Raw genomic sequence first — 24,705 nt, 5'->3', positions numbered from 1 at the left:
AGGCGAGATCGTGGGAGTGGACATCTGTGCCAACAGGCGAGTACCTGCTCTGCCCCGGGTCGGGTCGTGGCACTCTGTCTGCACAGCTCCACTCACTGCGGCCAGGATCGCGTTGCAGACGCCGAGGTCTCAGTGCGCATCCCAAGAGGCTCCCAGCTGTGTCCTTGGTCCGCACATCTGGGTTTGACTCGCCTCCTCCACCCCTCGCAGAGACCCTGCACCCTGGCAGGGCCAAATCCGCTCCAGGAGCCTCAGACAAAGGCAGGCACCATTGAACCTAGGGGTCAGCACCTCGCCTCGGGTCGGAGCGCAGGCTGCGCTCACGGACCTGGCCTCCGAGATGCCGGCCAAAGTCAGGGCCGAAAAAAGAGGAGACAAAACTGAAAGTGCCGCCCCGGGGGGGTGGGGGTGGCGGGGGCGGCCAGCGAAGGCCCCAGAACTTGTCCTGCCCCTGGCCACGGTGGCCAATCAGCGCGCCGCCCTCGCTCCTGACAGCTATTTAGCAACCCAGCCGGGATAGAGTTTCCAAAAAAGTTAGAATAACTTCCTCTCCCGGAGACCTCGGTTTTGCACAAGCCGGCCTCGAAATCAGAGCCTTTGCGAGCGACTCGGGAGCCTGTGCTCCGCGGCCGCGGGCTTGGCCAGTGGCGTGCGCTCGGCGCCCCCCAGCCCCACGCGCGCCGGGCGGGCGCCATGGAGGAGGGCTCCAGCTCGCCGGTGTCCCCCGTGGACAGTCTGGGCACCAGCGAGGAAGAGCTGGAGCGGCAGCCCAAGCGCTTCGGCCGGAAGCGGCGCTACAGCAAGAAATCGAGCGAAGATGGCAGCCCGACCCCGGGCAAGCGCGGCAAGAAGGGCAGCCCGAGCGCGCAGTCCTTCGAGGAGCTGCAGAGCCAGCGCATCCTGGCCAACGTGCGCGAGCGCCAGCGCACCCAGTCGCTCAACGAGGCCTTCGCCGCGCTGCGCAAGATCATCCCCACGCTCCCCTCTGACAAGCTCAGCAAGATCCAGACGCTCAAGCTGGCCGCCAGGTACATAGACTTCCTCTACCAGGTTCTCCAGAGCGACGAGATGGACAATAAGATGACCAGCTGCAGCTACGTGGCTCACGAGCGTCTCAGCTACGCCTTCTCCGTGTGGCGCATGGAGGGCGCGTGGTCCATGTCCGCCTCCCACTAGCGCCGCGCCACCCACCTTCGGAGCCGCACGCCAGGGTAGGTGCTGCCTGTGATGGGCACCCACGACGCAGGGGTGGGCGGGCGGACGGGTCAGGGTATCTTTCCTCCTGGAGGTTCCTCAGACAACCAGTTGCACAGGGATGGGGTGAGGTTCCTCACCCTGCAGGGAAGGGTTAGCGGAACAAGAGAAAACTCGCCTACCCAAGGGGCACGCCTGAGGGCTTTTGCCAGGGGTATCAGTTCGGAACTTGAGCTTGTGGCTCTCTAGCAGTGTCCAAACACACTTATTGGACAAATGGTCACATTTTCCATTCTTGGTGAATGGGTATCTGTGGGTGACCCTGTGGGGAGCGGTTGTCAAAACGTCTTCTATTTAGACCAGGAGATGCGATGCTCGCTGGGTTGTGGCTGACCTGTTGCTTCGCGCTCGTTCTGTGGAGCCGAAAAGTCCACGCGTGGTGCAGACAATCTGCTCTTTCTGATTGCAGTTCCGGCCCGCGCCTTGGATGCTACGGCTTTCGGGCCCTAGCCGGCTCAGTAGGTACAATGATGCTGACCAGTGGCGCGACAGAGAGGTTTCTGTTCAGCGCTGGGGCTCCAGGTTCACAGTTCTGAGGAGCAAATCGCTGGGCGCCAGGAGTGCAGTAGACCCTGTCGCCCCTAATGTATGGAACCCTCAAGCGCCCAGGCCTGGGTGGATGTAAAGGCTTGGAGTCTCTGGCTGCCAGCACGCAGGTGGATCGTATTTAGAGTTGTGTGCTTAGTGTATCACCATTCTTGAACTTGGAACGACACAGAGGCTAGCAAGGCAAGCAAGCGATCCAGGCTAGGTAACAGGTCTGAGTGTGGAGTGGATGTAGATGAAGAAGCAGCGCGAGCAGGGCCTTGCCTGGAAAGAAGGCGCCTCAACATAGCTGAGCACTGGACCGGGTGTTTCTCTCTACCAGAGTATTTAGAATGCCCTGCACCCGCTGATTTGCAGACACCTTTCAAATCCTTAGGCGGTCCCAAGGGCAGTATCCTCCAGGCAAGGCTGCAGGCTCTGTGGTCTGAGGCCTTGCTTCGATCGTCAAGGGGAGTGCGGTGTAGAAAAGTCTTCCCACTTAATTTTAGTTTTTTTACACATCTTGTGAGTTTTTTTTTTTTAATGAAAATCTCCGCGTTACACAGAAAGAATTTGGATTAATTTGACTAGCCATTGTCCCAAACATCTATTTATGGTTTTATTATTTTATAATACCTTGAAAGTTGCCGCTGTGGCTACAAAATGCTGGTCTCATACAGTGGGCTTCCTTTCTTCCCTTTCTTCCCCCCCCCCCTTCTTTCTTTCTTTTTAAAAAAATCTTTGATTTCTGTCATCGAAAACTGTTTTCATGAAATAACTGCCCCCCCCATGACAACTATTTTATAGTTTTTAAGAAGAGTGTTTAACAGAGTCACTTGTGGGAATCTTCCCCTGTGTTTGTCAAAAAACAGATGGGAATTGTCTCAATCACGTATTTCTCTAGGAAAGAAAGTTTGGGTTGGCAAAGTACTCGAAGCTACAGAGGGATAATACATTAATTCTGTTTTTCGCTGCCTAAATTATGAGTGTCCATTAGTTAGTTCCACTCACCCTTCTTACCACCATGGTTTACAACACGCCTGAGGAGGCAGATGAAACGCACCATCTTTTTTTATACACACACATAGAATTTGTTTAAGGAAAATGTCAACAGAACTATCGTTAAGATAGTCCTTCTAAAAATTATTGAAAGCCAACACCAGGAGATCCTACCCTGATGCGAGGATTTAGCAGGGGCACTTAAAATTCATTTTAAGATAATTGCTCTCTTACACAATGTTGACTCAATCAAGGTTTGCAATCAAATATGTTTTAAAATCCAAAAATGCAATATCTGTAATAAACAAATGAAAAATGTTAAGAGCTTATTTGGACAAAAAGGCATTAAACTATCAGATAACACATTGGGTTGGAAAGCAAGATGCAGGCCTGTTTACTTTCAAATAATACATTGGCTGGTTGGCTTAACTGATGCCTGGCCACACAGAGGACTCTTTCCAAGGGAAGGTGTCCACCTTTGACGCATTCACTGATGTTGGACCTGCCTTCGTCTGATTTGTTAAGGTTGTGTTAATGAACACCTTTATGTTCTGATTCTTAACCAGTCCCTCTTAAGGAGCATAAATACAATTGTCATTACTTGAATCTCCTAGAAATGTTGCTAATTGTAATTGGTTATTTCTCTGTAACATTTCCAAGGAACATTCATTACAGGCCTGGAGGGAGAGGAACCTAGACATTTCAGTGAACTGTATATACTTTTAATGTCTATTGTGACATATCTTTACTAACGACACAAAGCTTAAATCATCCTTGACTGTGGAGAGAAACAGGGCCTGGCCCATGGAGTCCAGCTTACATTAAAGTTTATCCTCTCCACCCTTGGCTGGGTGTTCAAAAACTCAACTAGACTAAGTATCAGGGGCCTTCCCAGCCAGCAGGACTCAAATAACTGAAAGAAGCCTCAGAAGGGGTCCAGTGTGTTTGTGAGACATGGAAGCCTTCTTAGCAGGGTCACTGTCACCTGGTCCAGAACAGAGAAAGGCAGCCATTTCTCATCCACTATTTATTTTTGCCGTCTTGGTCATGGTTGAAGGCGGCATCGTCTCCCGTTCTGCTGACTCTGCACGGCTTTTCAACAAGGTTTCATCTCCAACAACTGAACTTTCCTTTCCTTTTCTCTTTCCTTCCAAGCACTTTTGGTTCCTATAGACAGAGTATGTGTCTCCCCTACCTTCCATTCCACGTCAGCCTCTCTTCTCCCCTGGAAGCTTGCTTCATGGAGGTGTTTGCTACATCCGGGGTGTTAGTTAGTCTCAAAACTCTCCTGGGGAGAAATGGAAATGCACAATCCCGGAGGAGCTTTTGTTTGTTGAATAGACTGGACTGAACAGCTGAGGTACGTGAGGTACACATGTGATGGTCTTACAGAACGTCCTATAGTAAGAGCTGCTGGCGGGAGCCGTCCTCCTAAAGATCAGCAGTGTTTTCCTGCCTCCCATCTGCTGGCGTGGTGGCTGGAGTGGTTTTCTGGGGTCATCTGAAATGTCCTTTACTGAGGTTGTCTGAAAATGGCTCTCTTTCAAGCAGGTTGTAAGCCTGGAAGCATTGAGTTTCCACCGGGCTCACTCACTGCGTCCTGAATAGAAGGCACAGATGCGGGGCTAATTTTGCCTGGCAAAGAAATCATGAGGTCCACTCTTTGTGCACAGGGCACTGTAACTCATAACTGGAGTTTAAATACGGACTTTAAAAATATTTAAATAAGCCAGGTTTAAAGGCTGCACTTCTGGAGCAGTTTTCAGGTTAGTGTCTGCATCCCTCTGTTCTCTCTGGTGTCTTTAAGAGCCCTGTGAAAGGGGTAGGAATGTCTGTGTATGTTTGCATCTTTTCTTGGGAAGGCAGAAGTGTGCTACAGAAAGCAAAGCTCTCCACCAGCAGTGAGTTCACGAAGGGGACTGTAAAATTCAAAGAGGTGGGTAAGTTACTGTGGCCATGAAGCAGAGCCTGATTATAGAAGGAACAGGATCTAAGACGCACAGATGGCTGTTTTCCAAAGCCAAGATGAAACTAAACAGTCAGAAACTGTTTCAAATGGTATTGTGCCTGGTCACCTGAGCCTACACATGTGGTAAAACTGAAAGGAACGGAATGCACACACACACAGATACACACACACACACACACACAACATGCACATGCAGGAATAAAATGTTAACACCTGAAGACAGAGTAGGGGCTACGAAGTTTTAGATTTTGGAAAGATGCCATCCTTAGGAGAAATGAGTAAAACCACAGAACCTTCTTGAAAAATTAAAATTATCTCTCAGTTAAATTTTTAAAGTATTTATTGGAATATAATCATCTTCCACACATTGGAAAGTGTTTCACAAAGACACTTTCTTTCAAGCATTTCATCTCCATCCCCATCCCCTCCCCTTCACAATAAAAAAAAAATTAAACATATTCTATAAGAATTAGTCTGTATTTAAATGGGACAACTTCAGAAGAAACTATTACTGTTTTATCTGAATAATAAACTAAAATCAAAAATCTGCATGGCAGTCTAGAGTTTTCCTCATTTGTGTTATTGTACTTCTACTTAGAATGTGAAGTCTTGCTATAGATATAATCAATTAGAAGTTCCCAAGAAAACAGTGGTGTCCCAGAAACTTGACACTGAACATTGATTCCAACAGGAGTTGACCTCCAGACTAACAGAGAAAGAACTTTGCAAATGGAGTCACAGATATTCTTATCTGAAAGGGGCATGCATCTACTTTTGAGGATGTTAATACTGTATTGGCTTTCATCAAAGTTACACATAATTCTAAAGGATGGTTTGAAGTAATATAAATATTAAAGTTACAGTGTGTGTGTGTGTGAGAGAGAGAGAGACAGAGAGAGAGATAGACAGAGACAGAGTCAGAGATATGGGATGAGATCTCAGATCATGAACTTTGTCTTCAGAACACATTCTGTGACCCTGTTCTGTGATTTAGTTATGTTAAACTACACCTTAATTGAGTGTTTATTTGGGACAAGAATGTGAAGTTAAGGCTGTAATTTTCATGCTGATGTAAACTGAGGCACAGTGGAATATTTTTCCTCCCCCAGTCAGTGATTACTGATGGTTGTCACATCAAAGGGAGCCTTGGATCTAGAGCTGGAGAGGCTGGCATGTGACTTTACCCCAACATGAAGGAAGTCTTCAGCACTCCTTGAAAACAGTTATTTTCAACAGTGTTTCAGCAGCTTGGAATGTTTTGTTATTGTCCTTAACTCTTGCTCAGAGTCTTGTCAAGGTCCTGTGTTTATGAATGAGACAAGACAGCGGGAGACCTCGGCTACCCTGTCTATGAAGCTTCTCTTAGCTTCCCTTTGTCATGTGACCCAGCGGAGATTGGGACAACCCAGCCTCTGCCTCTTGAGAACTGTGACTTCATCTCTGGGGGTCTCAGGAAAAGCCTCTTTGACCTGATTGAGCCCTCAAACTCTGTGGTTCAGTTTTCTGCCACTTTGAGGAAGGACAGGGTTGAACGCTGAGCATAACATGGGCAGTGATTTTAAATTCTCCTGTCCAGTTCACTCTCTGCCCAAAGAGCTTGTTCACTGACGGCACATTGTGTGTGTGTGTGGGGGGGGGGCAGCTGTTCTGAAGTTTATCTGTGTTTCTGCTTATCTGGAGTGTGACTGGGAGGGGGGTGGGTTTGAAGGAAACATTGACTTTCAGTAACCCTTTGTGACCAAACATCCTCCCTGTGGTTGAGTTTGGTGGTGTGACTGAACGCAGAGGTTCGGGGGGGTCAGTGAAGGCCGCTCTAGCCAGCTGTTAGAGAGAGGGCAGGGCTCCATCCCACTGCTGCCTTCCCGGCTCAGAAAGAAGGCAGGCCCATGCTTTTACTGTGTGTCCCATTTGCCACTGTTGCACAGACAAGTGCCATCCAGCCTTCTTGCCTTTTAAAATAATTCTATTTTTATTTTATGTGTGTTGGATATTTGCTAACATATATGTCAGTATGTTTATGTACTGTGTGTGCTCCTGGTGCCTGTGGAGGCCAGAAGAGGGCATTAGATCCCCTGGAACTAGAGTTACAGATGGTTGTGAACCACCATGTAGGTGCAAGGACTCAAACCTGGGTCCTCTGGAAGAGCAGCCAGTGCTCTTAACCCCAGAGCCATCTTTCCAGAACCCCCATACACAGCCTTTCTGTAACCCCTGTTCAGAAGGTCAGAGAGTTTTCATTGCTTGGACAGCAGGAAAGGGCTGCCTTATAAAATAAACAGACTCTGTAGAAGAAATAGCCTGCAGCTGACAAGGGCGCTCCACTGCCTCGCGGGTTCCTTTGTGTGATCCACTCAAGAGTTAACACTCCCTGCACAGAAATGTAGCAGCCAGCATTTTCTTTCCATCTATTCTAGAGATGAATGTTCCCGTTGTCCCTCTCAGGTTTGTACGTGGACTGATTCAGAGAGATCAGAACTCAACAATCTTTTTACCTGGAGGGTAAAAGTGTCAGTGATCCTTCTCAGACTTTCACCCCAGGGGTAAAGAGGGGTGGGTGCCCCTAGTGAATCAGGTCAGGGCACTGGCAGGCTTGGCAAACTACGCTGACTGCAGCACTTTCCAGAAACTCGTGCAAACTTTTAATCTTACTCTTAAAGAGATTGCCTGTCTTGATAAAAAAAAAAAAAAAAAACATTGTTACTATTTTTCTGTGAACAATGCCTAAATGTCTGCAAAGTGCAAGTGCGAGGGAAACGAGTGGGAAGGTATGGTTTTTTGTTTGATTGTTTTGGTTTTGGTTTTGGTTTTGGTTTGAGCATCGCATGCCTCTGTTGCTTTGCTTGGATTGATATGCGAGTGACTTCTTCATTGGGGATTGATTGCTTTTCCTGAAATCAATTAATTATGAATCACAGACTTGGACATACGCTGGTTTCTAACTATTGCAATTTATTGGCGCAGGCCAGGCCACCAGGATGCTCCTCCTCAAGTGGACCTGCTTCTGTTGGTACAGGGAGCTAGGAACCTTCCAGTAAAGAATCTGGTCACCAAGCCTTTCTGCTGTGACCATTCCTACCTCTGGAAATTCTGTCTTCCTCCTCAGACCTGGTGCACCTGTTGACTCTTTAGCTATGACGTCATCTTTGTAAAAATGATTTCCACAAGTCCCAGTGAGGTTTCCCATACAAAGGCAATGGAAGAAGATCTCAAAGGCTGACCTTGTGTTCACTAGGGTGACAAGGCCATGTTTAAGGGGTAAACACACCTTCTGGGAGGATCCTGTTATCCCAGAGTCCTGAGAGTTCTGTGTTCTGTGACCCACCCAGTGTGCTCACCCAGACCCACATGTGTGCTTGGAGACCCCTCTCCTTAGCTGGCTGCTGCTTTTGTTTTTTGTTGTTATTGTTCCTGCTGCTGTTATTAATATTATTACTATTAATAGTAAAATAAAACAGTCCCAGTCAGATGTCAATGTCTGTGTTATAAGAGCCTAGAAATATCCTATTTTGTGGATTTGTCTCTTCCAGGATGACTTGCTTATATCCCCAAACTGCAGCAGCGGACTAGCCAAGGCCCTGCACGAGGGTGTGGCAGAGCAGGTAGCTCCCTCAAGTAGAGCTGAGTTATGGGGTTGATTGCCTCTGTGCAGCCAAGGGCCCACCCATGCCGTATAAGCAAGCTGGACTATAAGGGCAGCAGGGACTTTGGGGTGTTTCTCCAGATGGCAAATTACAGCAGACATCAGGGCTGCCTCTGAACTGTCTTCTGAGGATGGAGGGTCTTCTCTAAAGAGCCAGTGGAACAGGATCCTTTTGGTGACACCCTCAGCCTGTCTCACGTACTCTCTCTGTGTACTGTACTTTAAAAGTGAGAAGTTTCGTGTCATTTCCATATGGGACAATTTCACTTCATCGTGTGTCTCTGGGAACCTTAGATTCATTAGTGTGCCGATTACGATTTGTAACAGGAAAAAGTCTGCTTTCTCAAGACGGACAAAGTAAGAGAACATTGAGATAGAAGATAGGAAAAGTGCTCAGATTTTTACGGAGGGCACAGAAGGGACTTGGGAGTTCTAGTCCAGAAGCAGAAGACTTCAAGCTGTGTGGGCTCCGCTCCACTGCTGCCCACAGCACCTCTTTTCAGCCCAGAACCCCTCAGAGCAGAAGTTCTCAACCCGTGGGCCTCGACCCCCAACGCTTTCATAGGCATTGCATATCAGATATCCTGTATGTCGGATATTTGCGTTACAATTCATATCAGTAGCAAATTGCAGTTATGAAGCAGCAATAAAATAATTTTTTGGTTGGAGCTCAGCACAACTGAAAGAATGGTATTAAAGGGTCTCAGTACCAGGAAGGTTGTGAACCAGTGAGATTCAGACGAGTTCTATGAGAACAAGCCTGCCCCGCCTGCCTTCACAGAACAATAGCACCACAAAGCCTCATCAGTCCCATGAGCCCAGGCTGGACCAGGGCAGACCACTCTGCAAGGCTGGGAGCCTTGGCCTCCTGTCTGCTCTCGGGCATCAACACTGTTCTGTGAAGGGAATCAGGAAATCTACAGCTGTGGTCCTGCTTCTGAAAACCCTATCAGAATCAGAGGAGAGGCCTTGGGTGCCAGAGAAAGTGGAGGTCCTCAGGGCGAGAGTTGGGACTCTGGCAAGAAGGCTCAACTGGCCCAGGGCAGGGCAGCAGCAGCACAAAAGTACCCTTTCCAGACAGTGGAGGGAGCATGAGAAAGGACCCCATGGGTTATGTACAAAGTGCTATCCCACTACCTTGGCATCTCTGTGGCCCCACAGCCTTGAGCAGAAAACAGTCCCTCTTTGGGTGTGAGCTCAGGACTACTCGGCCTCCACTGGGCTAACGAGAGGAAGTGGGAGTCGTGATTCAGTTTGCTGTCCTTTTCCGGATTTAATAACTTTAAGTACAGTGCCATGGTCACCGTTGCTTCAAAAGCCACTGTGCCACCGAGACTCAGAGAAAACTGAATCAACCCTCTCTTCGAAGGCGAGCCAGACCACCCAGCTGAGCAACCTTGCTCATGAGTGGCAGGACTTTGGTTGATGACAGAATGTGGCACCGTGAGGCTTTTCTGTAGTCGGCTCCTGGTTGGGTGGCCGTGCTGTGTGTGTGCTGTGTGTGTGTGCTGTGTGTGTCTCTCTGTACTTACAGTGAGTATTGTTTAGCACCAATTAGGCCGTTCACTTTTCCTGCCCAGAGAGAGAGAAAGGGCAAGTAGAAGACAAAGCAAAGCCCCTGCGTGTCTGTCCCTGGGTGCCATCTGCGCCCGTCCTGCGTGGTGCTTTCCCCAGTGCAGCAGTGAGTTACGGCTCCTGGGGACGACTAAATGCTTGTGGCTGCCTGTGAGCAGCCTGACTCCACACAATGGATTTTGCAATTAATTTAAGTCACTGTTTCCAGAATAAATCACATGTGAGTCTTTCCCCTCTGAAACTTCTGACGTGGTATTTTTCTAATTTGGGAAAGTTTAATTAGACAGAAACCAAAGGCTTTCTTTGGTTGCCTTTGTAGGAAGCAAGCTGGTTCTCCAGGGGCCTTCTCAGCAAAACCCACTCCTTTGTGTCTGGCAGATCTGACCTAGAATGAGACACCCGAAGTCAGGCGTGGGGTAAGGAACACTTTCCTGTTCCCAGGTCTGCAGTTTTCTGAGGTGGTGGTGGGGTGCTTTCTGGGCCTCAGTTTCCCTGTTTGTAAAATGATGAGTTTCTGATATCCCTGCAGTTACAAAACCTCTTAAGTGCTGATCTGGCCCAGCAACTCCATCACAAATACATAACCCAAAACTACGAAAACAGCTCTGCCCACAGAAACCTGTGTGTGTGTGTGTGTGTGTGTGTGTGTGTGTGTGTGTGTGTGTGTAGATGTTCACAGCAGCTGGAGGGCGGTGACAACACAGGTGTCCATCAGCTCAGGAAAGGGTGGATAACATGAGTTCCATCCAGATGCAAGAAGGTCACACCCACATATCACTGGGGTCAATCTTGAGAACATGTAAAGCCCAAGTAGTGACTTGAGAGGGGGCTGCAGCTCGTGTGACTCTGATTATATAAAATGTCTAAAGAGGCAGAAGCTTCCTGGAGGCTGCCAGAGACCGGTGAGAGTGAACTGGAGGAGGGACCTGCTAACAGGTATGGGATTTCTGTATGGAGGGAGAAAAATGTTCTGGAATGTTCTAGTGCTGGTGTTTCCATAACATGAAGGCATTTGATCCTACAGTTGTTGAAGACTTTGAAATGTTTCAAATCACAAATTTTGTATTCTGTATTTCACTATGTCCCCAACTCCTGCTTCAGAAATGCTGGTAGCATGTTCTTTTACTTCTGACTGAAGTCAGGTGTCTGCTCAGTTCTCTCGACTCTCAAAGCTTGGCTGAGTTCTTGAGCTCTGAAGGATGGGTTAGAGAAGAGCAAGTGTGTGGGACGCCCACTGACAAGGACAGAAACATTTTGCACACCAGCAATAAGGTGGAGAGAGTTTGCCTTGCCCATCTTGGTGACAGGGGCAGCCCCACCTGGAGTAGTCTGTCTACCTGCAGAGAAAACTGTATCAGGCTGATGTCTAGATCCAGAGACCCTCCAAGCATTGGTACCAACAGCAAGGATATAAGATCCTTACTTGTCTTCTGTGTAGTTGCTGTCCCCAGAAGGGACACCAGAAAGCAAGCATCATGTCATTCAAGGCCATTAGGTTATCTTTCTTTCACACTTTTTTTCCTTTTTCTCCCAGATGTGTTAATTCTGCCTTGTTCCACATGTGGCCTTGAGACATTGTCACAGCCTCCCAGCCAAGAGGGATTGGCAGGGGGCTCTGTATTTTTGTAGGCAGGGTCCAATACTATTTCTTTTTAAAATTACTACATTTAGAATCTGTCTGTCTGTCTGATCAATTGTCTGTCTGTCTGTCTGTCTGTCTGTTGGTCAGTCTATTGTGAGAGTGTACCACAGCCCATGTGTGGAGGTCAGAGGGCAACTTGTGAGTGTTCACTATCTCCCCTCATCCTGTGGGCTCTGGGGGCCGAACTCAAGTTCTCAGTCTTTGTGGAGAGTGCCTTCACCCACTGGGCCACCTATCTCACAGATCCCCAGTCCTGTTTCTTTATGAAAGCCATCACTTTGGTGGTACCACGCATGCACTCTAGTGCTGAGATGTTTGTGGGAACCCAGCCACTTGCTGGTCCTAGATTTTTATCGGCTGGATTTTGAGAATCTGAGCAAGAATGTCTTCCTGCCCATCCTCAGGAAGCTGCCAGCAGACAAAAGCCACTTATCTTCGCACTGCCCCTCATTCCTCCCTGCCCCACCCCAGGTCAAATGGAACAGAGAGAGATCCCAGAAGTGTAGGTGGAAACAGAAGGATCGGCCTGAGTCCTGGGCAAGCTATGCTGTTGACTTGATGAGAGAACTGGATAATTCTACAAGGACACTGCGTGGTCTTATAGCCCCTCTGTTTCTGCCTGGACTGGGCTTCCCTGCATCTGTGGGGCTCGAAGCTACAGACAGATGTGCGTTTGTTCACTGCACACTGCTCACCTGCACGGGCAGCCCATGTGTTTGTTCTCTTAGGGACGCCGTACCTTTCTCTTTTCAGATGCTCAGGAGAGACTCTGCTCATCCCGTCCCTGGTCACAGGCATCTTATGTACCATCGTTTTCCTCCTGTGACTTCCAAGTGGTTTTCAGAGATGCCCTGTAGGTGGTGTGGACCGGGTCAGCACATTTGGGCTGCCTTGTCTCGTACTTGCCCCTGCCACTGTCCCCAAAGCAGGGGGCCTGATGGGAAAGCATGCACTTGGTCAGCTTCTCCGTCAGCACACCTGTTCCCAGAGAACTGAGAGCAAAGTCAGACTTGCGGGTGGGTCCCCAAGAGGAACATGGTTTGTCCCTTTGAGGTCCCATGGCTGTATCCAGTAGGAATAGTTATCTACCACATCATAGGCAAATACAAGCAGGACATGGAAGACATGTCCTCCAAGTCCCCCACAGTGACTGTTCATGGCCCCTCTGGCTTCCAGTTTCTATAGCTGCCCATTCTAAGTGCGGCAGAGCAGGTCCCACAGAGTCACTTCCACCCAGCCAAAGCTTAGCCTTCCATAATAAGCCAGAAGCTATGCCAATTAAAAGTTTTAAAAGAAGCGGGAAGAAAGTGCTATCTGACGTTTCATATCCACTGAGATCTTCAAACGGCTGCGAGGAAAAACTGCCAGAAAGACAGAGCTGTTTCCATCTGTGCCCAGCAACATCTCTTCTGGCCTACTTTAGTAGACAAATCATACTGTAATCACATCTATAATCAAATCGGTCAGTAATCATGCTAGATGGTGACTTAGGCAGTAGGGAACATTAGCACATTTGCAACAGAAAAGAAACACCAAGGAAAGTGTGAGGTTTCAATGATAATACAAGAGATTCTAAACGTTGGCAGATGTATGGTTCATTAAGATGAACAAATATGACCATCTTCAGAACTGAGGAAGGTGGGGAGCAAGCCTTGTCCCCCATCTCTAGCCTGGAAGAAAACTCATACAGTCTGCCTAACAAGAGTCAGAGTTTTTAAAGTTGCAAATATCCCTTTTCAGCACAGTTTCTAGGTTATCCAAGCCTTTCATCTGCTTAGTGGTGCCGGGGATGGAAGTCAGGCCTTGGAGTTCTAGGCAGGGCTTCTACCCTTGAGCTATAGCCCAGCTGGAATCCCCCTGGAACCAGCAATTCTGCCTCTAGGGAGCCTTTTAAATCAGTGATTGCAACTTTTTCTCAACCTGTGGGTGCCACTCCCTTAAGGTTCCCATATCAGACATCCCCCAGATCAGATAATTCAGACCAGTAGCAAGATTACAGTTAAGAAGTAGCCATGAGGGGCTGGTGAGATGGCTCAGTGGTTAAGAACACTGACTGTTCTTCTGGAGGTCATGAGTTCAAATCCCAGCAACCACATGGTGGCTCACAACCATCCGAAATGAGATCTGATGCCCTCTTATGGGGTATCTGAAGACAGCAACAATGTACTTACTTATAATAATAATAAAAAAAAAAAAAAAAAAAAAAAAAAAAGAAGTAGCCATGAAAACGATAGCACAAGAGTGTTTAGCCATAAATTAGACACAGTGCAAAGGTAACAATAATCAGTTTCAAAAACAGAACGGTGACAACCACACAGTGCAAAGTCATGCAAACAAACCCCCACCCACCCCACCCCCACCCCCCCCCACCCCCCCCCCACCCCCCCCCCCCCCCAAATCTTCATTCCATTGCATTGTAAAAAGTAGAAAACCCCTCAGGCTGCAATTCAGTGAAGTAGCCTGAAACCAACCATGTACAGTGAGCCTGGGTTGGGGACAAGCATGCTTTCTAAATAACCCACAGATGCCTTGAATCCCTTTTGCTCTCAGGGAGCATGGACACAGAGTAGGCTCTTAAAGACAAAGATGACCACCAGCACCCCTTCCTACAGGAGAGGTCAACCAACCCTCCATGAGACAAACAATGCTGTCACCACACTACTTCAGCCAACACTCCCCAGGGGATGGGTTCCCATTAGAACTTTCTCTCAGCATCCTCCCTGTATCCTACTGAAGTGATCTAAGAAGGTAGCTCAGTGGTGGGGTGCTGGCCCAGCGTGCTGCAGGCTCTACAAAAACAAACAAACAGACAAACAACCAGAAAGGGGCTTTTTGAGGGATATTGTCATGCCTTCCTCAATCCATGGGTGAGCCCCGTCCCTGTCCTCACACCCTGTCCTCACACGGTGACTGTTGGATAAATCTGGGGCATTCCTCTGGAGTGTGCTAGCCAGGCTGCCTTAGGTCAGGAGTGTAACTCACAGGCTGCCCTTGACCACAGGGATGCAGTTATGACTATGAGGTTCTATCTTGAGCTCCATCTGCCAGGGCCACCTGCCGTGAGGTCCTTGACTGGTTGGTTGCTTGGCTTTAGAGCAGAGATCCCCATGTGCTCATCCTCCCAGCGGCAGACTCACCTCAAGACTCTGGTTCCTTTCTGTTCTCCACTCCTCTGCAGTGCCACTGGAGAGGACACTAATCACTGGTTGCTGCAGATTGTGGAAGCAAGCAGAGAACAAACAAAGAAGCAAAAACAGCTAAATGAACTCATTGACTAGCTCCCCTGGGTGGGCCACGCTGAGAAGAGTCTTTTAAAGCCACCTCAGCTCTGGGAGCAGGAAGGAAGCCAGTCACCTGCAGGTGTTTGTATTGCACTTCTGTAGGGTAAAAAGTTAACTCAACACCTAGGTCGCAGCTGATACTGTGCGTGGTACATGCTTAGGACCTGGGAGAGTTGGGGACTCCATGTAGGCTTAGTTTCTGACCTGATTCCCCTGCACACCCTGTTTCCCAGGACCTGCTCTCTGCAGCCTCTTCATAGATCAAGCCACCAGCTGGGTCTCCCCAGGGCTGGAAAGCAACCAGGTTCTGAATCTTGTGTCCAGTCCTTAGCTGTAATCTAATTTCTGTTATCCTTGTTTTCTTTCACACATTTGACGCATACTTCTGGCAAATTCTAGGACCACACTTGCCAGATGACCAAATCTTTTTTAGGGTAATGACTGACATTTTTGTGAGTTTCCATCAGCTAGGCGGGAAGTGGCCAGAGGTGAGGGGCAAGCTCTCCCACGCTCAGATTCCCTCTGTAGCACTCACCACCATAAACATGTCACGCTCTCGCAGGCCTGCACCTTAGTCTTTGATTCAAAACCATGGATTCCTTTTGTAGAGATCTCAAAGAAGCAAGAAGTTAATGGCTGGGGTCAGTCCCCTGCAGGGGCCTCCTCCATGAATCAGAGCCCTGGGAGCAGGGTGACTCAGAGCCGGAGCTTGTGTCTCCTGGCTCCGTGAATAAACAAAGCAGGAAAGTCTGACTGATCCCTGGGGTGCAGGGTGGGAGGTGGCTCCCAGCTCTAAGGACGCCCCACCCAGCCCAAGAGCCAGGTCAGCCTGAGGAGGGGAAGATGGGGGAGAAGGCTGGGTCTCACTGGAACAAAAGCAGAGCAAGGCAGAAACAGACCAGTGGGTACTCAGGGAGCTGCTGTCTGTCCCAGCGGATTGAGGTCTTGTGTGGGACCTTAGGGTAGTTTATCCTTTACCCTAAGGATAAAGTACCACAGACACCTGCTCTGGGGTTGTCCATGCCTGGATTCCATAGACACATAAGCCACCGCCATCTTCCCACCCCACCCTCATGTGCCTTCTCAGGCTTTGTGCCTTGACCCTGGGTAACACGGATGCCCATCCCCCCTCCTGAGCACTGAGTAAGACTACTGTGGAAGTAGAATACCCTCTTCCTGCCTTCTCCCTCCACAGGATCCTGAGTATGGAATCTGGGTGGGGTTGGGCCTTTTCGGTCAAGGGAGATCAGAGGTTCCTGGATTCTCCAAGTACGCAAGGCTCAGAGGATCTGGCTAGAAGGTGGCTGAGAGTCCCTCTCTTCTGTTGTTGCTGGGGACACAGACATCGTTGCCCTGCAAAGGCAGGTGGCCAGAAGGGCTGCAATAGGCTCATCTGGTCCCCAGCACTCCATCACTTGTATCTTCAAAAGGACCCAGGGATGCTGGGGCTTCCTCCATTTCACAGGTAAAAAAACTGAGGTCCCCAGAAACTAAATAGTGATTAGCGCAGGCTAGAAAGTGAATCCAGGTAGTCTGCTTTTTTTTTTTTTTTTTTTGCAGATTGCCTAAAAATTCCATTCCCCCTTATGAAATTTGTCCCAGTTCCTAGTGAAATATATTTTTGCAAATGTGAGGCAGCCACCCGTTCTAGCTGCTGTGTGTCCCCAAGGGTGACAGCCCACCTCGGTCACAGCCAGGCACTTGCTGGCATTTTCTATACTCTTGTCAACTGCTCTTAGGAGATGGAGTGTGTGTCTCAAAACTGGTGTCTGTGGCCCAGAAGGTCTAACCCCAGGTCTGCAGATTGGGCCTTTATACCCAGGAGGGTCAGGGACTAACTGAGCACAGAGTACCTTGTGTATGCTATTTAGGGGCTTGTCTTCCTAGTGTAGCATAAGAAATCAGCCCTTTCTCCTGCTAGAAGCCTCACTGACACCCTCAGTGGCAAACCACCTTTCCGTGTGTAGTCAGAATAACTAACATTTCACATGTCTCCTTGACATGAACCACTTCCTGAGGCTGTATCATGTTGAATTTGTTTCTCACAGTTGTGAAAAACTGCCTGACAGAAGCAGCTTCAGGAAGGTTTTCTTTTGGCTATCCGAGGCTGCAGACCATCATGGAGGAGAAGGCGTGGCAGCGGGGCAGGAGGCAGCCAGCTGGCCGCACAGCATCCATAGTCAGGAAGCACAGAGATGAATGCCGGTGTCCAGTTCCCCTTCTCCTTTCTACTCAGTCCAGGACTCCCTCCCCATCCAAAGACTACTGCTACCCACACTTAAGAGACATCTTCAATGCTTAGTTAAAACTTTCTGGAAAAGTCCTCACAAACAGAGGTGCGTCTCCTAGGTGATTCTAAATCCAGTCAAATCGACAAGGAAGATGTCAAGTGTGATCAAAATGCCCCTCCCAGTTGTGGGACATTTGCAGTTTCCTTGCCTCATGGTGCGCGGTGGGGACTGGTGGTCTTCTTCTTGACTGTGCCCAGCTCTTCCTCACATGGTCTTCCTGTCCACACGTTGATCTGACTCACTGTCACTGCAGTAACAGGAGCTGTGTTCCACTGAGCGGTTGGCATTACCTTCCAAATGTCGTTCCTTTGCCTTGTCTGCCCAGCAGTTTGACCAACCTGACCAGCTTTGCCACCCCCCCCCCCCAGCGTGCTTCTGCTGTGCACTGAGCATGCCCTCTCCATACCATGCCCAGGGCCCTTAAGAATAGAGTGTCAGGAATCCAGATGCTGGTCCCTAAACCATGGCATCACCATGGTCTGTGACTTTGCTCTGCTCCACTTAGTTAAGACACCCCTCTGACCCTCTTATAGCAGCTGCTTCCAGTGTCCACCCATGGCGGAGCTCTGGTCATCCCCGTTGACACCTACTGCAACCACCTAAGCTCCCTGGCCCCAAAACGCCCTCTAGTGATGGTCCTTAGCTATGACATCCTGTGTGCCTGTCAGAATCATTTGTGAGCCCACATCTGCCTGCCTTCCCCAGACTGCAGAAGGCCTGGCACTGAGTGATGCCTGAGGCACTACTGCATGCAGAGAGGGGTGGCTGAGTCCTACACGTGGTCGGACACGCGTGTGTAAAGCTCATGTGAAACTTCACCATAAGTCATGCGCTGAGAATTAGAAACTGGTAAGGGAGTGGCACCCTCATCAGGGTCAGAGGTGTGCATATAAGGTGGTTGGGAGGGAAGTATCGCACAGAAAGCCAAGGCAGCTTTGAGTATGGTTCTGGGACCAGGCAGGAAGATGAGCAAAGCCCACAGGAGACGGACCAGAGCTGAAGATCAATAGCAGGCAGTGTCAGAGACTCGGTCTGGAGGAGGCTCAGAAAACAAGCAAAGGAGAGATGAAATAGAAGCAAAGTTTCCATCAAAACTGCAGGCTGAGAAGACAGCTAGCAGTGCCCAGTCACCTCCCTGTCTGTGATGACCACTGAAGACTCAGTCCTGCCCACACCAGCCCCCGACGTCTGGGTGTGCTGGCTCAGCCGTGGCTTCCTGCACCTGGTTCTTGGTGCCTTGGGCGGAAGGTCCTGGGAACTCATCAAGTATAATATCCAAGACAGAGCTCAGGCAGGAATTGATATCGGAGGCCTCGAGCTTCTACCTGCTCTCCTGGGAGTTGCTGTCCTACGGTGGTACACCCTGGGCTTCATCCAACTCCATAGTCAGACAGGATTTGAACAAGACACTTACCAAGTCTGATTGCTAAGTCCAGAAGCAGGGTGGGGAACCGCTGCAGGGCAAAAGATTGAGCCCACTACACACAGGGGTACAGTCACACCAGACACTGGTCTCCTCCCAAGCTACATCCCAAATGGCATTTCCTGAGGCTTGGAGAAAAAGGGTGGGCGTCTAGGCAACCCTGGGTGACTGCATCTGTGACAGCTACATTCTCAGCATAGTCTTTGCTAATGTCATACCTTAGAATAGTCTATGATAGAGTGAGTTTCAAGAGGCAGAAAGCAGGTCTCAAAGGGGTCAGTGGGCATTGGGGGTCCGGGCCACAAACAAGGAGAGAATCAATCATTCTGTGTTCCCTAGGGTGGTGGCAAGGCTGGTGTTACCATAGCATTTGGGGATGTGTAGGACAAAGGAGGAGAGAGTTTAATGACAGCCCAGCAGAGCCCCTGGGCTGAGGGCTCAGGTGGGATCAGTATTCTGAGAGCAGGCAATGGAGACTTATGGTTTGGGGACGACTCAGTGGACAGATGACTCCAACAAAGTCCCACTTGGACTGAGCAGAAAGACTGGTCTGCACAGTGTGGGAATTGACCTCTAGTGCAGTGAGGAGCAGCTTCAGGGGAGGAGAAAGCCTGGTCCAGGCTGCTGCTGACTTTGTGCAGCTGGTGAAGCAGAGGGTTGCATTGTCTCAAAGAGCAGCCTAGGCTCTCGGTGAGACTTACAGGAGGCTGCAATGAGGGCAAACATAGACGGCCTTGGTTCCATGAAGTCTTAAAAGTTCTCTGCATCAAAAGACCCGAGAGCAACAGTAAGGTTGCACTCGGAATGGGAAGAAACTCTCACAAGCCATAAATCTGATAGAGAGTTAATACCCAAGGGGCTGGAGAGATGACTAGGGCTTCTCAATCCCCAGCACCCACATAAAAAGCTGAGGAAAGTGTGGGGGGAAACATCTGCAAACCCATAACTGTAGAACAGACACAGACCTCACAGCTGGGACAGTGAATTTTGGGGTTCTATGGAAGATTGATTCTCAAACGATAACGTGGGGAACAACAGAAGAAGACACCTGATGCCAACTTCTGGCTTCCAAATTGGTGAACACACACACACACACACACGCACACGCACGCGCACGCACACGCGCACACACATAAGTTAATATCCAGAACATATTAGTAATTCCAAAGATTCAACAGTTGAAATGAGCCAGAAGTTTGAATAGACATTTCTCCAAAGTGAAGGAAATGACCAGCAAGTCCATGAGACGCTCCAGACCATGGCTGACCTTCAGAGATACACAAATGCCAACCACTGTGAGAGCCCACCTCACCCTTCAGGAGGAAGCTTCTAGCAAAGGCAAGCAGAGTCAAACAATAGCAAGTATTTGAGAGATGGCTTGGTCATAGAGGAGCCTCTTCAGGTACCCAGAAAAGGTGCAGCCTGCCAAGGCAGTCACTGTAGACAGACACCTGCTGGCAGGTGGATGGATGGACAAGTATAGACCAGCATCCAGGGGAAAGTCATGCAACTATGGCAGGAATGGTTCTGAAACTCTCAGTCACTCATATACAGACATCAGGCAACACATCCTCTTTATTCCTTGGTGTTTTCTGCTGTTATAAGAGCAAGACAGAATCAAGTTGGGCGTTTCGATATCCAGCAATGTGGAAGTTAGGAAGAATGGTGCTCACGACATTCAGATGACCACAGCAATGGTAGACCGTGCCACTGGCGTTGTTCTGAGATGGTATATGGCAGTGAACCTGTCCCCAGGCTGTTACTGGGGACAGCAACATGAAATGAGCATCACAGACCTCAGCTTCCCTGAGGGAACTGAGAGTTGTGTCTTTCCAGTCCTCTGTCCCCGACATTGGGAAACATTTCAGTTAGCATATGCCTTAAGGTCCGTCCAGGTTACAGCTATGCCAGGATTTCATTTTTTAAGGCTAACTGATATTGCATGCTATACAGCATTATGTATATTCACTGGTCTGTGAATGGACACCTGCCAGCTTCGCACTTTTGACTTTCATGAATACTATGGCTATAAGCACGGCATACTCTTCTGTCATGTGTCTTGATGTCCACAAGCTTGCTGTATCACATGGTGATACAGCTATCTACCGGGTCCCCATAGCACTGGACTCCCTGACTTATCCTCCAGATGTGAGTGGACCCTCACATCTACGTTCTGGGTTTCCTGTCCTCTCTACCACACCAGTCCCCTCCCTATGACCAGCTGTCCTCACATAGATTCTGTTCATAACTTCCCAGAGAAGGATAAATGAAATCCACAGGGAAGGCACTGGCTGGAGGACAGGGAACCACAGCATATCGCAGCCTGGGTGGATTTACAGTGTTCTTGCCACTAGAAGGCTCCAGCAACAGTGGAGAAGCTATGAAAGACAGTTGTTGGCATCTCCTCCTTTGAGATGGTTTACTCTAACAGGGCAAACCAGGGAGGGAGGCAGGACAGCTGGTATCTGTCATTGTCCTGGGCCCCAGAAGACACAGTTCTATTTTTCTTCACTGGGTTGAAGAAACATGGTAGCCAGAAATCCCTCAAGGAGCCCTGAGGATAGGAGGGGGTGGGGGATGTCACCTTCAGGACTCATCAGAAGAGAAGGTCACCTCAGGACCCCTCTGACTGTACTGCCCACTAGGACAGAAGAGTTCCAGCCATTCCCCTACAGGATAAAGGTAGACTCGGCCAAGAGATGAAAGAGGAAATCGGGACGACTCTGTGATGCTGACCAACATTTCCATAGAGGGTCCCCATGGCTGTGTGCTCCATGTGGCTGGAAACTGTGGGATCTCACACCATCTGTAAGGGCTGGGCTTCCAGCGGCTGCAACACTGCAAATTCCTGGTGACACAGGAGCCAAAGGCACTTTGTGAACTTCTACTCTCTCACCAAGAGACACCGTGAGTCAGGCCATGCAAATTCCCATGATGTCAGCTACTCTACTTAGCTTCTGGGACTCCTGGGTCCCTGTGCCTTTCTCCCCCTGTCCCCAAGTAGCAAAGCATAAATAAACAGATGGAAAGTTACCTCACAGATCCCTGGCAAAGCCCTCTGGCCTTGCACAGCCCTGGCTGGGTGAAAGTTTACTTTAGAAGATTCTGATGCAATAGAGAAAAAGACAAAGGAGGTAGCTGGTTCTGGGCTCTAGCACTGTCTGTTGGGGCTTGGAGGGAAATGGATGCAGGAAGGGCCCAGGCTCCAGGTCAGAGTTCAAATCTCCAGCTCCGTAACTGGCTATGGTGACAGAGGCTCTGGAAAGAAAGAAACCTAGTGGTTGTTTCTGCCCCTTGCAAACTACTGTTGTCTACTATTACTGCCAAGAAGCTCACTATTTGGAGACACAAGCCTTGTGTGCTGGTGTTTACTTGTAATCCCAGCAGGAACACTGAAGTGAGCAGAAGAGGCTGGGGAGCTGGCTCAGGTGGTAGTGTTTGCTGCAGGAACATGAGGACCTAGGTTCAACCCCTCGAATCCATACACAAAAGCTGGGTGGTGTGGTGAATGTGTTCTCAATCCCAGCACTGTGGAGGCAGAGGCAGGAGCTCAAAAGTCAATCAGTCTACTTACCTTAACTAAGAGATTCAGGGAAGGATCCTGTCTCAAAAGATAAGGTAGAGAGAAACTGAAGAAGAGTACTTTGGCCCACCCTACTTACATACATGAGCACACACCTCTGCATGCATGTGTGCACCCATAAACACCCCCCACCAAATAAATACATAAAGTCCAAGGCCAGCCCCAATTACATAGTAAGGTCCAGGCCAGCCATGAGACCTTATCTCAAAAGTAAGTGCAGTGGTGAATAGCACTGGCTGCTCGTGCAGAGGATTGAAGTTCTATTCTCAACACCCATGGCAGACAGCTCACAATCACCTGCAACACTAGCTCCAGGGGCGCCGGCGCCCTCTTCTGGCCTCCATGCACACTTACATCCACATGCACACAGGCATACACACAATTAAAAAATAAAACATTTTACATGCATGCATATATTACATACATACATATGTTACTTACATACATACATAAGATGCATGAAGCTGAGCAGATGATGAACAGGAGCTTCATGGATGGTGGAGACATCCATCTGGGAGAGCCTGTGTCTAGCTGAGCCCGGATCCCTTTACCCCACCTGCACCGCTATTAGGCAGGACTGGGTTTCAACAGCAGTTGCAGAGACAAAGACCTTCCCTATGACATCTCAACACGACAGAAACTACATCAGGAGAAAGAAAAGCGTGTGAACCCACGAGAGCCTTCACTTCGGCTCCTTTCAAGGCCAGCGAGGGGCGTGACAGAAGCAAAAGAAATCAACTTCCTCAGAAGTTTACATTCTAGGTCATTTGCAAGAAAAAAAAATGTACTGATCTTTCTAAAGAATATATCATCGGGGAAATAGGAGGGTTTCTGCATGAGACATAAAGGTGGCTCAACGTTGATAATATAGTTACAAAGTTTGTGACACTTCCGCAAAAGGTGCTCTTAAAGACCATCTGATACGTTCCTGTTCTTTTGATCATTTATGTCAATCAGCACTCGCTCCCATAGTCAGAAAAGAGAGGACCTGGAGTGGACTCTGTGCTAACAGGCTGCTGGAGCAATCACTCTGCTACTTGAAAACTCAGCCTCCTCACAGGAGCCTTTTCCTGTCCCTGCAAGCAGCTCTGTTTGAGTCGGCAGGGGTGCCTGGCAAGATTGTCTTTGTCTTTTAAAGTAATTCCACTGGGGGATGGTGAGGGAGAAAGCAAATCAACAAAGCACACTTCATTCAAAAAGACCACAGTAGTTTCTAAGACCTAGCATGCTAATCTAAAAAATAATACGATAAAGTAGTGCCACAGAAGCTAAAAACTGACCGGAGTCCTGAAGACAAAAAGAAGGAGACAAATGGCAGACGACACATAAATATTTGTAGATGATACAGTTGGCTTTCAGGAGCCCTGCTCCCCACCCTATCACCAACACAAGTGTTATTCAGATTCAGTAGGACCCATGAGCAGGCCTTGATGGAGCGGCACTTACCAAGGACTGAGTGCAACACTCTCTTATGCACATCTGCAATGGCCAAGTGCTCTCTATTGTCAGCCAAAAAGATGCCAGGCACAGAAACGAAGACTAGTGCTAACTAGGGAGATAGAGTAGCCAGTAAATAGTACTCTCCTTGCAAGCAGGACAGCCTGAGTTCAGACTTCCAGAACTCACTTTAAAATAAAAGAAATCAAGCATGGTGTGTGTGTGTGTGTGTGTGTGTGTGTGTGTGTGTGTGTGTGTACCAGTGCTGGGGACAGGAGACAGGTAGATCTCTAAGGATTGCTGGCCAGCCAGCCTAGCCTACTTGGTGAGCCCTAGGCCAGTAAGAGAGCCTCTCTCAAAAGAAAGGTAGGTGGTGCCTGAGGAATTATCCTATGACTTTTACACATACACACACATGTGCATGCAACAAAACGATACAACACAGAAGAAACTTTAGATATTATCTTCTATCTACCTAATGAGAGATGGGGCAGGTTTCTCTACAGAGAAGTCTCAGCTGGGGAGTACTGCAGAACATGGCTTTGAAAGATGCGTTCTGCTTACAGTGGGATGACTGGATGAGCACGTCATTTCTTTACCAAATCACATGGGTAACAATCTCAAAGCTACAAGACTGTGCTCAGGTAGCTCTGAGAGTCGGGACAACAGAGGTGTTAAGATTTATGCAGAGAAACAAGGGGTGGTCTGTCTCTTGCTGCAAGGGGTGTGGTACAAAACATCTGGGTGCATGCTGGGAAACACATGGAAAATGGATGCCATGAGCCGTGGAGTCCTCAAGAGAAAGCTAATACTTGTCACAGGCAGGCTTAGGGTGAAGGGGACAGTCAGTGTAAACCCCTGGGTAGAAAGGGCTGCATTATTCCCAGTATGGGGGGGCCTGGTACTCAGCAGACAGAAGGGTAAGGGTAGTAAGAAGGGGCATGGGTAGTAAGCTCTGTGTTGGGTGCCCTCCCCCCCAAAACATTTCCTAGTCCTTGCCTCAGCTCTCTGGCATGAGTAGGCCACCACCGAGTGCTCTGTCAGAGCTCACCTTACTGTGCACAATTAGCCTCATGCTGTACCTTC

General features: G+C 48.9%; 1 protein-coding gene across 1 annotated transcript in view; it reads left to right on the top strand.

Annotated features, from left to right (window-relative positions):
• The first annotated feature begins 474 nt into the window (after positions 1-474).
• The window catches only part of Twist2 (twist family bHLH transcription factor 2), a 45,745-nt gene continuing 21,514 nt past the window's right edge, over positions 475-24,705 (top strand). The window contains exon 1 of the mRNA XM_034522050.2: positions 475-1,211. Within this exon, the coding sequence (XP_034377941.1) occupies positions 694-1,176 (483 nt within the window). The 5' untranslated portion in view covers positions 475-693 and the 3' untranslated portion in view covers positions 1,177-1,211. The remainder of the gene's footprint in view (positions 1,212-24,705) is intronic.

This window comes from Arvicanthis niloticus, chromosome 17, assembly GCF_011762505.2.
Source record: "Arvicanthis niloticus isolate mArvNil1 chromosome 17, mArvNil1.pat.X, whole genome shotgun sequence".
Lineage (NCBI taxonomy): Eukaryota > Metazoa > Chordata > Mammalia > Rodentia > Muridae > Arvicanthis > Arvicanthis niloticus.
The sequence above is the reverse complement of the archived record's forward strand: the minus strand, read 5'-3'. Positions and strand labels throughout refer to the sequence as shown.